The sequence below is a fragment of the Cupressus sempervirens genome, chromosome 9, assembly GCF_028749045.1.
Source record: "Cupressus sempervirens isolate cs-2001-9-10 chromosome 9, ASM2874904v1, whole genome shotgun sequence".
In the NCBI taxonomy this organism is placed as follows: Eukaryota; Viridiplantae; Streptophyta; class Pinopsida; order Cupressales; family Cupressaceae; genus Cupressus; species Cupressus sempervirens.
Genome location: NC_143126.1, coordinates 124,558,297 through 124,572,011, shown reverse-complemented (window position 1 = coordinate 124,572,011; position 13,715 = coordinate 124,558,297). Strand labels below are relative to the sequence as shown.

The 13,715-nt window shown below is 37.8% G+C and overlaps 1 protein-coding gene across 4 annotated transcripts in view; it reads right to left on the bottom strand.

Moving 5' to 3' along the window:
- The window catches only part of LOC149537842 (uncharacterized), a 310,563-nt gene continuing 296,848 nt past the window's right edge, over positions 1–13,715 (bottom strand). For all 4 annotated transcript variants that reach the window (XR_016355921.1, XM_089799242.1, XM_089799244.1 and 1 more), the window contains one exon: positions 1–585. Coding sequence is in view for 3 of the 4 variants with exons in the window: in XM_089799242.1 (XP_089655368.1) it covers positions 385–585 (201 nt within the window). In the remaining variant the exon portion in view is untranslated. The remainder of the gene's footprint in view (positions 586–13,715) is intronic.

The window sequence follows — 13,715 nt, the reverse complement described above, 5'->3', positions numbered from 1 at the left end:
TGAAACCAATTGACAAATGTCTCATTTTATAAGGTTTTGATGAAAGGTTGAGATTTATTTAAGACATTCAAAATTCAGCAAGAATGGATGTGTCTGTTTTGCAAGGAATAGATGCCTGCAAGGCACAAATATAATGAATAGCAGCTTTGCTAAAATTAGCATTTATAATACAACAAGATAATGTGAGGTGCTGTGCAATGATATAAACAGAGAAGGATAGAAAGATCAGACGGAAGAAATATTTATGACAGAGCATACTCTTTCTTCAGCTTTGAGGTGACTAAGAAGAGATGGTAACTCTTCAGTCTTAAGACATATGCCTGACTGCCTGTGTAGACCAAAATTTTGAATATCCCAATCTGAAGATTGACTAGAACATACCACCTATGACACTGTTGTAGTTTCTCTTTCTTTCTCCCTCACTTTTTTCTCTGCCTTCCTTTTGCTGCGCCACAGCAAACGAATTGGTGTACCTGGGAAACCCACATTTGATCGCAGCTGTTTTTCCATATAACGTCGGTATGGATCCGGAAAACGTCTTGCATCATTGACAAAGAAGACAAATGTAGGAGGCCGTATTGCTGCCTGCAGTTAGCAACATTAAAATCAGCAAAGGTTTATCTCAGTAATTTATTAGAGCTTGAAACAAAAATTAAGAGCATTGACTATGCTGCATATAGAAACAACAATACACTAGATAAATATGTGCGATCTAAAACTTCATATCACCTTACAAACACATTTTCTCATTAATTTTGTATTCCCAACCAAATTTCAAATCAGTGATCCCTACCTACTTAAAAAAGTGTTACTGTGAATCAAAATTGATGTACTGCCTTAGTAATCTAAAGCTGTGTTTCAATAACCTAAATCTCATTAGCTGGATTTAACTTTTGTTTCATTGTTCATGATGCGTTGCATAGACTCATAGATGACAAGTGAATGTCCCAATCTCCCCTTCTAACTTTCTAAAGCAAACAAAATTAATGTCACATTCAATTCAACTTTTCTCTTTGAAGTCCACATAAATTTCTCCATTATTGAAAAAATTATGTGCAGTTTTTATGTCTGGTGAATGTAAAAGGCAAAGTTTCCATACACTGTTATTGGCTTAGAGATGTAAATTAATTCCAATTGATTCTTTTATGCTGTCAGCAGGGCACGATAACACTTGAAATGATCAAGTCTAGCTTAGAAGCACCATGACTAAAATACAACCCAACAGCATTATGTTTATCAGTTGATATTATTGCTAATCTTGTTTTAACTTACCAGTTTGATATTACTTTCTTAATATAATATTGTTTTACTTATCAAGAATTCCTATAAATGCAAATATCTTTTTACTGGTGTTAGGTAAGATCCATAGAAGCTAAAACGACAGAAAATATGGAGGTAACAACCTCCCATGGTCACTATTCTTAAGTCCCATGAAGATGAAGCGGAAAATTCCCACAGAAGATTTACAAATATTTGAATAATGGCGTGACAAGTCGACAATCATACAGCCAAACTTTGCAAACAAGGTTGCATACAGATGCTGCCAAAGCAAACATGCAGTCCCATCAACCCACTTCCTGTTGGAGATAACTGGTTAAAGAATATGACAATTTAAGCATAGACATTTAATTTTTATATTAACAGGAAAATGTCTAGGCTCCAAATTGGCATGTGGAAACTGAAAAGTGTAACACAAGGAGTGATGATTGGAAGCAGAGCTTGCACGTCATTAGATAGATTTGATTCTAAAGGATGCCAGAAGGCATGTAATAGACATGATGAAAAGGCAGGGACATTATCATTACTGTGCTATTCAGGGATATGCACATCATGTCCCGTTTATTCGCTGAACCTTATGAACCTAGACATACATGGGCTCAGGATACCATGGAAAGAAATGTTGTCTACTCAGCAGGCTGGTAATAAGTCTCACATATATGAATTCTTAGGGGGATCTAAGAGTAGGAATTGATTGAACTCCCCAAACCCTAGTATCACCTTCAAAAACAAAAATATCCTTCCATACGAGAGAATGGCAAGAGTAGCTTGCTTGATTATGGAAGCAAGATTGAATTGATTGAATATAAGATGTACATAAATGCCTTGCATCTAAAGGCAAGGTTGAAAAAAAAGTTATGATAAAATTATGTAGTAACTCTGTTCAGTTATTGTTTTGACAGACACTTTTTTTTTCATAACTAATCAGTTTTAGCATTTTGTCAAACACTTGGCAGGTAAGTAACCAGCTCTGATGTTACAAACTTAATTCTAACTCTATACTGATTATATTTAATATTTGATGATATCCTTGGAATGATTTAGTATTTTTGGCAAGACATTTGAATTTATGTTTCAAAACCCCAATTTGCAATACCAAAGATAGTAAGGAAATGTATAACCTTGCAAAGAACATTAACTCACAGTTTCAGATCTGCATTTTATTCATTCAAGACTCAGAAAAATTACATTTCAGAACCTGGTTTAGAGGCAAAGATGAGTTCTCCAGGTAAACCTGTTCTTCTACACTGAAAAATGCTTCTCCCTTTCCTAGTGTGAGCTTGCAACTTAAACACAGGCCCCAAAAACATGAATGCAGACCTCCACAGTTTGAACAGAAGCAACAATTACAACTTCAGCCCATATTAGACGAATCACAGGCACTTAATAATGCACATAGGGTAAGAATGAAGTCCAAACGATGTAACAGTTATGAACAAAGCCTGCAAATTGCTGCACAGTAATTTCCTTTCCACAAATCATAGGTGCTCACAATGACACTGCTGCCAATGATCTCCACTAACTAGTCCATCTTCTCAGAATTAAATCACTAATAGGAAACAGTAAGAGTGATAGCAAATTGTTATACTCCAGCAACAATTTCCAATGTAACCTTCAAATAATCTCAAAAATTGAATGTACAATACTTTAACTGTAGATCTCAAACCCTTGTACTCCAACAAGGGCACAAAAAAATCATAACTTCAGAAAAATGTCACAAAGATGACAAAGAAAAATAAGATAATCAAATGATTGGATGCTTTTTTCATCAAATGGGCTCATATTTATAATCTCCAAATGACACATGTTTCCCAAATGAAGTCCACTTAAGAAGCTTCCTCAACACAACATTAAAATATAATAAAATGTCGTTATAATATAATTTATTAATTGCTTTTGGCTCCCAAAAATGACCTTTTCCACCATAACATAATATTCTGACACACATGGCCACTTTTTCTTATGTCCACAATTTAAAACTTTTCAACCCGGTTCCAATGAGCTATGATACTGAAGTGACTAACATACAACACCAACTAAAATAACCTCCTCCAACATATTTAGATGAATAATAATAATTTACCCATCTTCCAAAACCAACTAAAAAAGTATCAAAATCAAAATTTGATAACACCAAAGTGATTCTAAATGAAGAAAGACGGTGAATGAACCTAACGAGGTGACTTACTATAAATAAACACTCCCTCCAAGATTCTTGGAGCCCAAACGAAAAGGCCAAAAATAAAACTAAGAGCATCACTAATCTCCTCTAACTCAACTGAGTTCATTGGAACCAACAATTGACTTACTATTAATAGTAAGTCCCTCAAGCAAAGCCAAAACACACCATAAGCTATTGTAAAGCCTATAACCCCACAACTAAGACCCTCAAATCTCACAGTTAGCTCACGAGGGTCGCGATGGTGAACTAACCAAGCCAACTATAGGAACCTGCTAAAAATGGGGACATTACCAATTATAACATGTGTCTTAATCTTATACAATGAGGCAACTACCTCAACCACTATTAAATGATCTGAGAAAAGAAGTGAATGTCAAGATAGCAAAACGAGAGAACTAAGACTTGTAAAAAGGTCCCCTAGAACCTAAGTAAATTTAATATGTGATTATTAAGTTTTTAGACTAGAAATAGAGACAAATAGCAATAAAAGGCCCTAACCAATACAAAAAAAACTCAATGCATTTATTTTGGTAAAACCCTTCCACTTGAAGGGGAAAACCCAACCACACCAGAAAAATATATCTTTTATTGATAATGAAAAATGTTCGGGTACAAAGCTTTCACTTTACTTGCTTGCAATACACTAAGTAATCGTATAAATAGATTGAATTTAGACTCTTCATCTTGCACACGAAGGTCTATTCAAATTTCCAATACAAGACCCTTCATATTTTCAAATATTCAACACCTTATTTTCATACGTATGCCTCTTCGCATGATGTATGACACGTCTCTTTATATAATATTAACTTAAATAATACCATAAATGTCTCTTTCAGTTGAAGATGACCACAACTGTCATAACAAACATGTATCTATTTCATAAGACCAGAGATTAAGATCTCTATTGCAGCTACCATCTTCAACACTCCCTCTTAGCAAGAGAGAGATCTTTAGTAGGGCAAGCACACATAGCTGCAACCCAAGATGTCAATGATAATTCACATCATATAAAACATGTTATCTCAGCATAACATAATCTACCATAGTTATAAAACTAAAGTCATACATATGACTTTCACCATGTCTACTCACAAAGGGTGGTCCACCATACCTATTCATAGAGGGTGGAATGAGGGCTTTCAAATCAAACTTCTCCAAAAGAAGAGAGCATTTTTACCATACCTACTCACAGAGGGTGGTCCACCATACCTACTTGTAGAGGGTGGAACGAGGGCTTTCACCTCAAACTTCTCCCAGAGAAGAGTGCATTAATAACTGAGATTTTCTCTTAACAGAGACTTCCTATTAGCAGGGACAACTTTGATTACCAAAATAGCTGATTCCAATTGTTTCAATCACATAAGCTTGCAAAGGGTTAGACTTCTCCCTTTGTCACATAACCTCCCTCTGAAGCTAAATAGTCTCTATCTCTAAATGTGATCTTCCTCTTTTAATGAAGACAATGTGTCACCAGTTTGGTATCAAGACTGCAAACAATGTTGCATAATCTCTCATCACGCCATAGTATCTTGCAACCAAGAGAGATTCCTAGAGATCAATGCAATGATATACTCTATTTCCAATATATACAAAAATCATGGAATACTTATCTCTTTGAAGTCTAATTTTCCTTCAATTTACAAGAATAATGATCCTAACACAAGAGTAATAATCCTCAAAAATATTGATTAGGTATATAAAATATCCACAGACTATATAAGTAGGCAGCCCCCAAAACAGACAGGCAACTCTTGATAGACACACATGAAGGCAACTCATACTATAACAAGAGAAATATGCCCAGCTGTTGAAATAATAGATAATCTCACACGATACCCAAATTCCAGAAATATTTGAGAGTAGTGCTATGAATGTGCTACGTCTACAACTAGAAGAATGCTCTGACAAAGCCTAGAATTTATCTCATACTATAATGAAAGATTTGTGAAAGCCAACTCCTTGAAAAGTATGCCTTCAATATAAAAAGTAAGCACTTGTAGTTTAAATCCTTCATCTACAATATTCCCAAATCATGACAATCAAACAACTATGACATGAATATTTCTCTCTATAATCCTAAGCCATATATGAAGCTGCAAATATGTTAGAAAGATTGTTTGGGAACACATCTATACTCCAACTGGTTGCCATTTGGCTCTTCACATAGATGCCAAAACATCAAGGAAGATTGAGAATTTCCGAAAATGTTGGAGGGGTGACTGAATATTTTCATGCATTGCATGACATCGTTTGGGAATGAGACGAATGGAAGGCACTATAAATCCCCTGGATGGAGTGAAACCTTTCCCTAAAAGTCTTGTAACACTCCTTGGTGAATACATCTTCTACAAAGACAAATTAAATTCTTGGGAAAGAGAAAATAGACAGAAGTCTCGCTTCCTCTTAAATTCTTAAACCTAGAAGCTAGGAAACTCCACTCGAGCTCGCATGACAGAAAGCACTCTTGTAATCAGATATAAAGCTAAACAAGGTTGATATAATTTCTCAAAAACAAATAAATGGACGAACACCCACTTAAATAATTACCATAAAGGACAAGATGAATGCATAACGAAAATGATCATTAGAAGAATGTCTATTGTCACTAATATACGAGATGGCTAAGGAAAAGAATCGACACCACGTAAAGAGTTTTGAGCAAACACAAACAACAAAGAATAACTAGTGGTGCATGGGCTGGCACACAATAAATTCAAGACTCGCGTCAAAGAAGAGACATCAATGAATCACCAAAGGAACAAAACGCATAAAATAAAATAAACATGGCACAGTTGCAAGCCTTCCATGAAGCGTGAAATATCACAAATCTAAGCAAAAAGGATTTACAGTACGGGGTAAATGGTTTATTAATGCATGCAAACAATAGACAAGAACATGTAGCACAACAATACTACTTTTATTGTTCGCATATATGCCAAATAGATTACATAGTGCTTCAATGATGATTACAACAACCATGATCCAAAGGCCATTCTGGACGGTGTACATATACCATTCTGAAGGGGTGACTCAATTGTCATTCGTCCCTTCGGATGCTAATCTACTCGTCGGCTATTTTATAATTTTACCGACAACATCATCCCCCCCAAAAAGAAAAGTCGTCTTTGGACAACAATTACAAAATATCCACCCACGCCACTTTCTCTGCTTCCAACTCCTGGGTACACTGAGCCAAGTGTCGCTGTACTGCCTTCCACCGGATGATTAGCTCCTGCCGAGCTCTCTATGCATCCACCAAGATAGCTTCACATCCAACAAGTGCCTCAAAGCGTATCACCCCTCTCGAAAGGCTTGCTCTGATGTTCTTTCCACCTCTGGTACACAGACACTCCATGCCTGTAACAACTCCAAGCCTCATGCTCTAATGTTCTTTCCACCTTTGGTACACAGACACTCCATGCCTGCAACAGCTCCAGGTCTCATCAACTAGTCATACTTTCCACGACTGATAATTGAACCGACTGGGGGTTTAGGGGGCATCGCGCCTAGCGAGGTTGAGGGGCAGCATGCCCAGGGGTCCCAGGGCACTCTTAAACCCACACAAAACTCCATGGAACACACCATTTCGTGATTTTCTTCCGATCCCACACTCTTTCTGGCAACCGCTTATGTTTTACTACCTGTTTATGTCTTTCCCTTCCCTTGGGCATCATACATTATTCATTTTGAACATTTTTTATTTGTATATTTTTTTTTTTGCTCTTCTTACTGCTTCCTCCTGCCTTCTCTTCTGACTGCTTCTTTCTGCTGATCTGTGATGGTATTATTTGCAGAGGCCACACAAATAATACTTGTGGGTGCCTACTCCCTCCTCTTCGGTCACTCGGAAGATGTTTGCAAAACCCAAACCAAAATAGCTCTCCCAAGACGACAACCTCTGCCTGCACATGCCCATATAGTGGTAGTGTCTTTCATCTCTTATTTTGCATGACCGTACAGTGTTTGGAGCAGTAAAAAATTGCATAAATCCTCACTACTCATGACTGTACGATGTTTTCTGATGCTAGCCCAATGTATTATGGTGTTCGTATAGCGCCTTTAGAATGTATTATGTTTGTTGTACGGTGATGGGGTGCCAAGAATGCATCGTACAGAATGCGTTGTTTCCCTTCCTTCCAGCCGTATGGGCTTCTTTTCCTCCTTTCTTCTTGCCGTATGGGTTTCTTTTTCACCTCCACAATTGTCGGCCACACGATCTTTTGCAAATGCCATATGGTCCTCTTTGTTTGACAAGCTTGCCATACGGTTCTTGCACTTGGATTCTCCTCTTCAACATACACCATATGGTCTCTTTACTTGCCAGAGAAACTCAACTTCTTGCCGTCGTACGTCATACAGCCCACAAACTTAACTATTGTTTCTCTTTTATAGCTGTATGGTGGCTTTCAGCGATACATCCTCTGCTTCTATTTACCGTACGATGTCCATCATATGATATTAAATTGCCATAGGGTGATCACATCCTCTGCCTCTCCTTTATTTACCGTATGGTGTCTACCAGATGATCTTACACTACTGTACGGTGGAGGCATTGGTAGCTTATAACATGCTCATGATGTCGTACAGTCACCGTACGATGTTTTAATAACTTCTTCTTTTTTCCCTTTTTGTTTCTTTTTTTCTTTTTTCTTTTTTTTTTCTCTTTTTTTAAAAAAAAACTACTGCTCCTCATTGTTTGTCAACGGGGAAACAATTCTAGCATGATATATTTTTAACTTGGAATCGTTCATCGTTTCTGGAATTTCCTACCTGTCCAATGTCCATAGCTTTATTGCTCCTTTATCACCCACTTCCAGGATTTGGTATGGTCCGCCCATTTGACTTTAAAATTCCCCGGTTTGATTTTGTTCCGTCTGCTATACTTCAATACCAGTTGTCCTGGTTGGAACTTGTTTAGGTTTAGGTGCTTATCATGCCATGCTTTGCGCCTGTTTTGTGTCACCTACATGGCCCATTATGCCTCCAATCGTCGCTCATCAAGGTTATTTAAGTTACACGATCTTTCCATCAAGTTTTCCATATCGCCCAGCTTGTTCTCGAAACTTGGTACCATGAATTCCGTCAGCTGCCACTCCTTGCCGTCAATAGTTGTATTCTTGATTTTAGGACCTTCACTCTGTACTACTAAAGCTTTTATTAAACCCTTCCTCTTTGTTTCCTGTGCAGAGCATATGATGTGTTTTCATTGTTGTCGGCACCTTTCTACTATATTCGTGGTTTGACGTAACATTTTCTTTCTACACGGTCCATTTATTGTGTATCGTACAGTGTAATCTTTCCTTTTCTTGGGTTCGTACTATATTTTCTTCCCTTTAGCTTCAGTCATAACTACCTTTCCTTCTTCCGCTTCTGTGTATTCCTTCGGACATTCATTTCTCTCTTCTTTCTCACCTTCTTCGACCCTTAACATATTCTAGCTCGGAAAGAGCTCGTAATCCTCCATTTGCCAGTGGAAAAGATCATTCAACGAGTCTAGGTCGTCCTCATTCGACCCTCCTTCCAGTCTCAATACTCCCTCTTCATCAAGTTCCATTCTCTTCTTCCCCTCGTCATTCCCTCCACCTTCACCTTTGAAATCCGACAATGTTGCCTCCTCACCTACCATTTGTGTGTGCAGGTCAATTATGAATCTTCTGCTTCCGCGCACCATTAATAGTGTATTCTTCTTCCAGTCATGCTTAACCCTTGCTTGTACGAGTCATCTTCAGCCCAAAATGGTTTCATATCTTCTCCTCTTTAGCAGTATAATGACGAAATCAAGTAGGAATGACTGTGTTCCAATAGTCACTGGTTGTGCCATCAAGATCCCAATAGGTTTAATGCCATGTCGGTTCGCCATTAGTAACTGGAATGTAGGTGGCCACAACATCGGCTGTTCCAACTTCTTCCGAGTATCTTCTGGTAGGACGTTTACTCCTAAACCTCTGTCCACAATTGTGTCTGAGAGGACCGTTCCTAATATACCCATCTCTATGACCGCTAGATGTCGTCTGGATGTGAAGGCTAGCAGCATTGGATCTGCTGCGCTTGCTCTAGTTTCCTTTTCCCTTCTATGTTCTCCTGGTAGTTTAGCATTTAGAGCACTGTTTGTGAGTGTTGGCCGTAGTTGAGGCATTGTGAGGATCAGATCATTTAACTTGACTGGTATTTCAGTTTGTAATATCTGTCTTATGATGTTTTGTTCTGTGCAATTCCTCGTTGATGTACCAGTAGTGTCCTTCAATTATGATTTCTCTGCCTACGTTGCTTTCTCAATTTCCACCCACGCTGCTTCCAATCTCTTCTTTTCTTCAGTCGGGTTGGGATACAATTTTGCTTGTTTATGGGTAATTGCCAAGACTTCTTCATCCGCGCCAATGCTGATCAAATTCACTCTTGATTTCAGGCACTTGGCATCATCATGATTTCCAGGACCACACCATCTGCATAACTTTGGCGTGTTTGTTGATGTATAGTTTCGTGCAAAGCAGCCCCACAAATTGCATGCTCGACATTGAACCATCGGGTGGTCGTTCACATTGTACTAAATTCGGCTGCAGCCCCCATTATTATTGTTGGTATTGTTGTTTTGCCCTTTTCTATTATTTTTGTACCTACTCAAAGTGGCACCATCATTGCTTGTGTTTCCACTCCCTCCTGATGCGGAAGCCCCCTGTGTCAGGAGCATTTGTTGATGCCCTCTTGTTTTCATATTGAAGGGGCATTCTTTTGTGGAATTTCCCATAATTTGGCAGATATCACAGAACTGGTATTTTGGGCAGGATCCCTTCGTGTGACTTTTTGTCTTGCAATTTGTGAACCATAGTTCGTTTCCCTTCGTCTCTTTCTGCATATTTTTAAATTCCTTCATCATTCTAATCATATCCTTCTGGATAGCTTGGACCTTCTTACTGTCTTTTTCATCACCATTGCTATCTTCTTCCGAAGATACGTCATCTGAGTCAGATGAGCTACTTTTCTTCTTTTTCGTTTTCTGTTCACTCTCTAAGTCCATCGCCTAATTGTACGCTTCGATGTATGATGATGGCGGCACAATCTTTATTTTCTTCCTCAACTCCGGGCGTAGTCCTTTAATGAACCATCGCTTTTTCAGCCCATCTGCCGACTTACTTTTCATTTTATTTGTTAATTCTTTTAGTTTTCTGGCATATACACGGACTGTTTCATTTTTCCCTTGCTTTGTGGTGTATATTTTTGCTACCATCTCATTGTCGTCTCGTAGCAATTGAAACTCGGTGATAAACTGCTTTTTAACTCCCACCCATGTAGTTAATTTTTTGGGCATCGACAACCCAATCAACTGCTACACCCCTTAGGGTTGCTGGAAATTGTTGGACCCATTCATCTGTGTCAGTTACGCCATTCGTCGTCAAAATTGTTTTGCATGTCTTATAGTGTCTGATTGGATCGGCCATTCCATCACCATCACCATCAAACTTTGGCAATTTTTCCTTTGGTCCAGCCATTACTATTTGAGTTGGAGGTACTTGTGTAACTGCATTGTTTTGTACACCCGTGCTATTTTGCACACCTGTGCTGTTCTGCACACCCACATTGTTCTGTACACCCGCACTATTCTATACACTCACATTGTTCTAAACACCTGCGTTGTTTTAGGCAGTCGTCTTATTTCTAATAGCTGCATTACTTTGTGAAAAAGGGCCTTCGTTAAACGAAGTAGTTTTTTCTAGAAGTGTATCGCAGATGAAGAGTTCACTCCATGCTCGTGCTCCCTCGGCATTGAGTATTCCTGCCTGTCACGCGGGTGACCCGGGTTCAATCTCTGACAACGGCACCAAATGTTTACTGTACAGGGTAAATGGTTTATTAATGCATGCACACAATAGACAAGAACATGTAGCACAATAGTACTCCTTTTATTGTTCGCATATATGCTGAAGAGATTACATAGTGCTTTCAATGATGATTACAACAATCATGATCCAAAGTCCATTCTGGACGGTGTACATATACCATTCCGAAGGGGTGACTCAACCGTCACGCGACCCTTCGGATGCTAATCTACCCATCGGCTATTTTATAACTTTACCAACAACATGCTAATCTACCCGTCGGCTATTTTATAACTTTACCAACAACAAAAATAAATAGAGAGAATCAACAAGAATCAACACACGACAAACAAATGCTCATAATAATTGTCGCTAAATGCACATAATACTTAAAAAATACTAAGAGCCTATGCTCTGCATTGATGCTATGTACACTGGCCATATCATTGAGCAATTCTTCATTTTGTATGCTACCTCTACACTCCCTTCACAAGTTGTTTGTAATTAGACATTGTTAAAATGCTTGGGCAAATGCTTCATGACTGCCACTTCTCTTCGTACATGTTCAATAGCGACCATACTTCTCAACTTGATTTTGGAGACAAATAATTCCCAAGTCTCTTTGTACAAAAGTAGGTGATTTCAAGTGATTTCAAATTCAAATTGACCAAGCACTCTGGTCAAATTATCTCTCCTCAATGTTCTTTTGCAAGCACCCCTTTTAACACACAAATTTGCCTATTATTGTTGCTCTGGCAGCTATTAATCAATGTTTTGATATCCTCCTTAGAGTTTTTATGACCCGTAGATGTGCAGCAATCTCCCATGTTCATGATAGGCAGAATTGGGGGTCCTGAAAGAATTCCATAAGACATCCATCAAATGGTGAGAGAGAATACAATGAATATATTAGATGAAGCTTCTTAAGAAATTAATGCATGATGCAAAATATTAAAGCTTAATGGGAGAAACACATAGACTTGAAAGAAACTTGGAGTCCTTTTAGCAGAAACAACTAAATAAGAAGGCCAAATTTGCGACATTAATACTTAAGTCAAACTTTGATGCTACAAACTCCAATGCTCAAAGACTGATCTTTGACATTCCTTAATTGCTGTTATCAAAACTAAGCTTTGATACCATGTTAAGTTTTTAGCCTAGAAATAAAGACAAACAACAATAAAAGACCATAAGCAATATACAAAAGACTCAATGCATTTATGCTAGGAAAACCCAGCCACACCAGCAAAAAATATATTTTATTGATAATGAAAAATGTTCAAGTACAAAGCTTTCACTTAACTTGCTTGCAATACACTAAGTAATCATATAAATTCAAACGAGACCCTATATATTTCCAAATATTCAACACTTCATATTTTCATATGTATGCCTCTTCACATGACGTATGACACGTCTCTCTATATAATATTAACTTAAATAATACCACAAATATCTCTTTCAGCCGAAGATGACCACAACGGTCATAACAAACATGTTTCTATTTCATAAGACCAAAGATTAAGATCTCTATTGCAGCTACCATCTTCAACAATGATTAGGGCCCATTACTATTCTAGCTAGGTAAAATACCTTATTCACACCAACCCCCCTTAAGTGCAACTTACAAGGTAGCAAATTATTTTGCAAATAATGCAAAGATAGAAAAATGATGATGGATCTAGGCTACTTTATCATGTTAAGTACCGATATATAGTACAATCTCTCACAAATAAAGAAGAGGAGAAAACTCCTCTCCAAAATAGAGTAAAGATAAAAATAAGAAGTGTTCCATGGAGACACGTCCCCTATGGTTTTGGGGTCGTACCTATACTGGGGATGAAACGGGGACGTGGGGACAGAGTTTGGCCGTCCCTTGACTCGTCTCATTTTTGACAAATTCGGAAATGTCCCCGAAACGGCCAATGTTTTTTTGCAGGAAACTTGGGGACAGCTAGCAGTACTAGGGACAGTTTTTCCATCCACTATCCATCCCCAAAACTATTGGACATCCCCTTTTTTCCAGCCAATCTAGTAAAGGCAAAACACCTCCAAAAAATCATTTTTTCCTAATTTTTGTTGTCCGTGCAGCCCCTAGTTATCTTAAAGACAATAAAAATATGTAACCCATATCTGGTCCATTAAAACACTAACTCTTCTAATCATTTTTAGATTTGACATACTTGCTAAGAGGAAGAAAAAAAACATAAGAGAAGTAGTAGCAGTGAGGAAAGATTGTGTTTAGTGTTTACTAACTATTTTAGTTGGACTTCTCTTTATTTCATTCTGATTTCAGCATGATACTCAAAGCCTTTAGGCATTCTGATTTTTGCTATATATGTATGTGATATTGCTATAATGAAAGTACTTAGTATTTGTCATTTGATTATATTCCATGTATTGATCTTCTAAAATGTCTATGATGAATGGTTTATCAA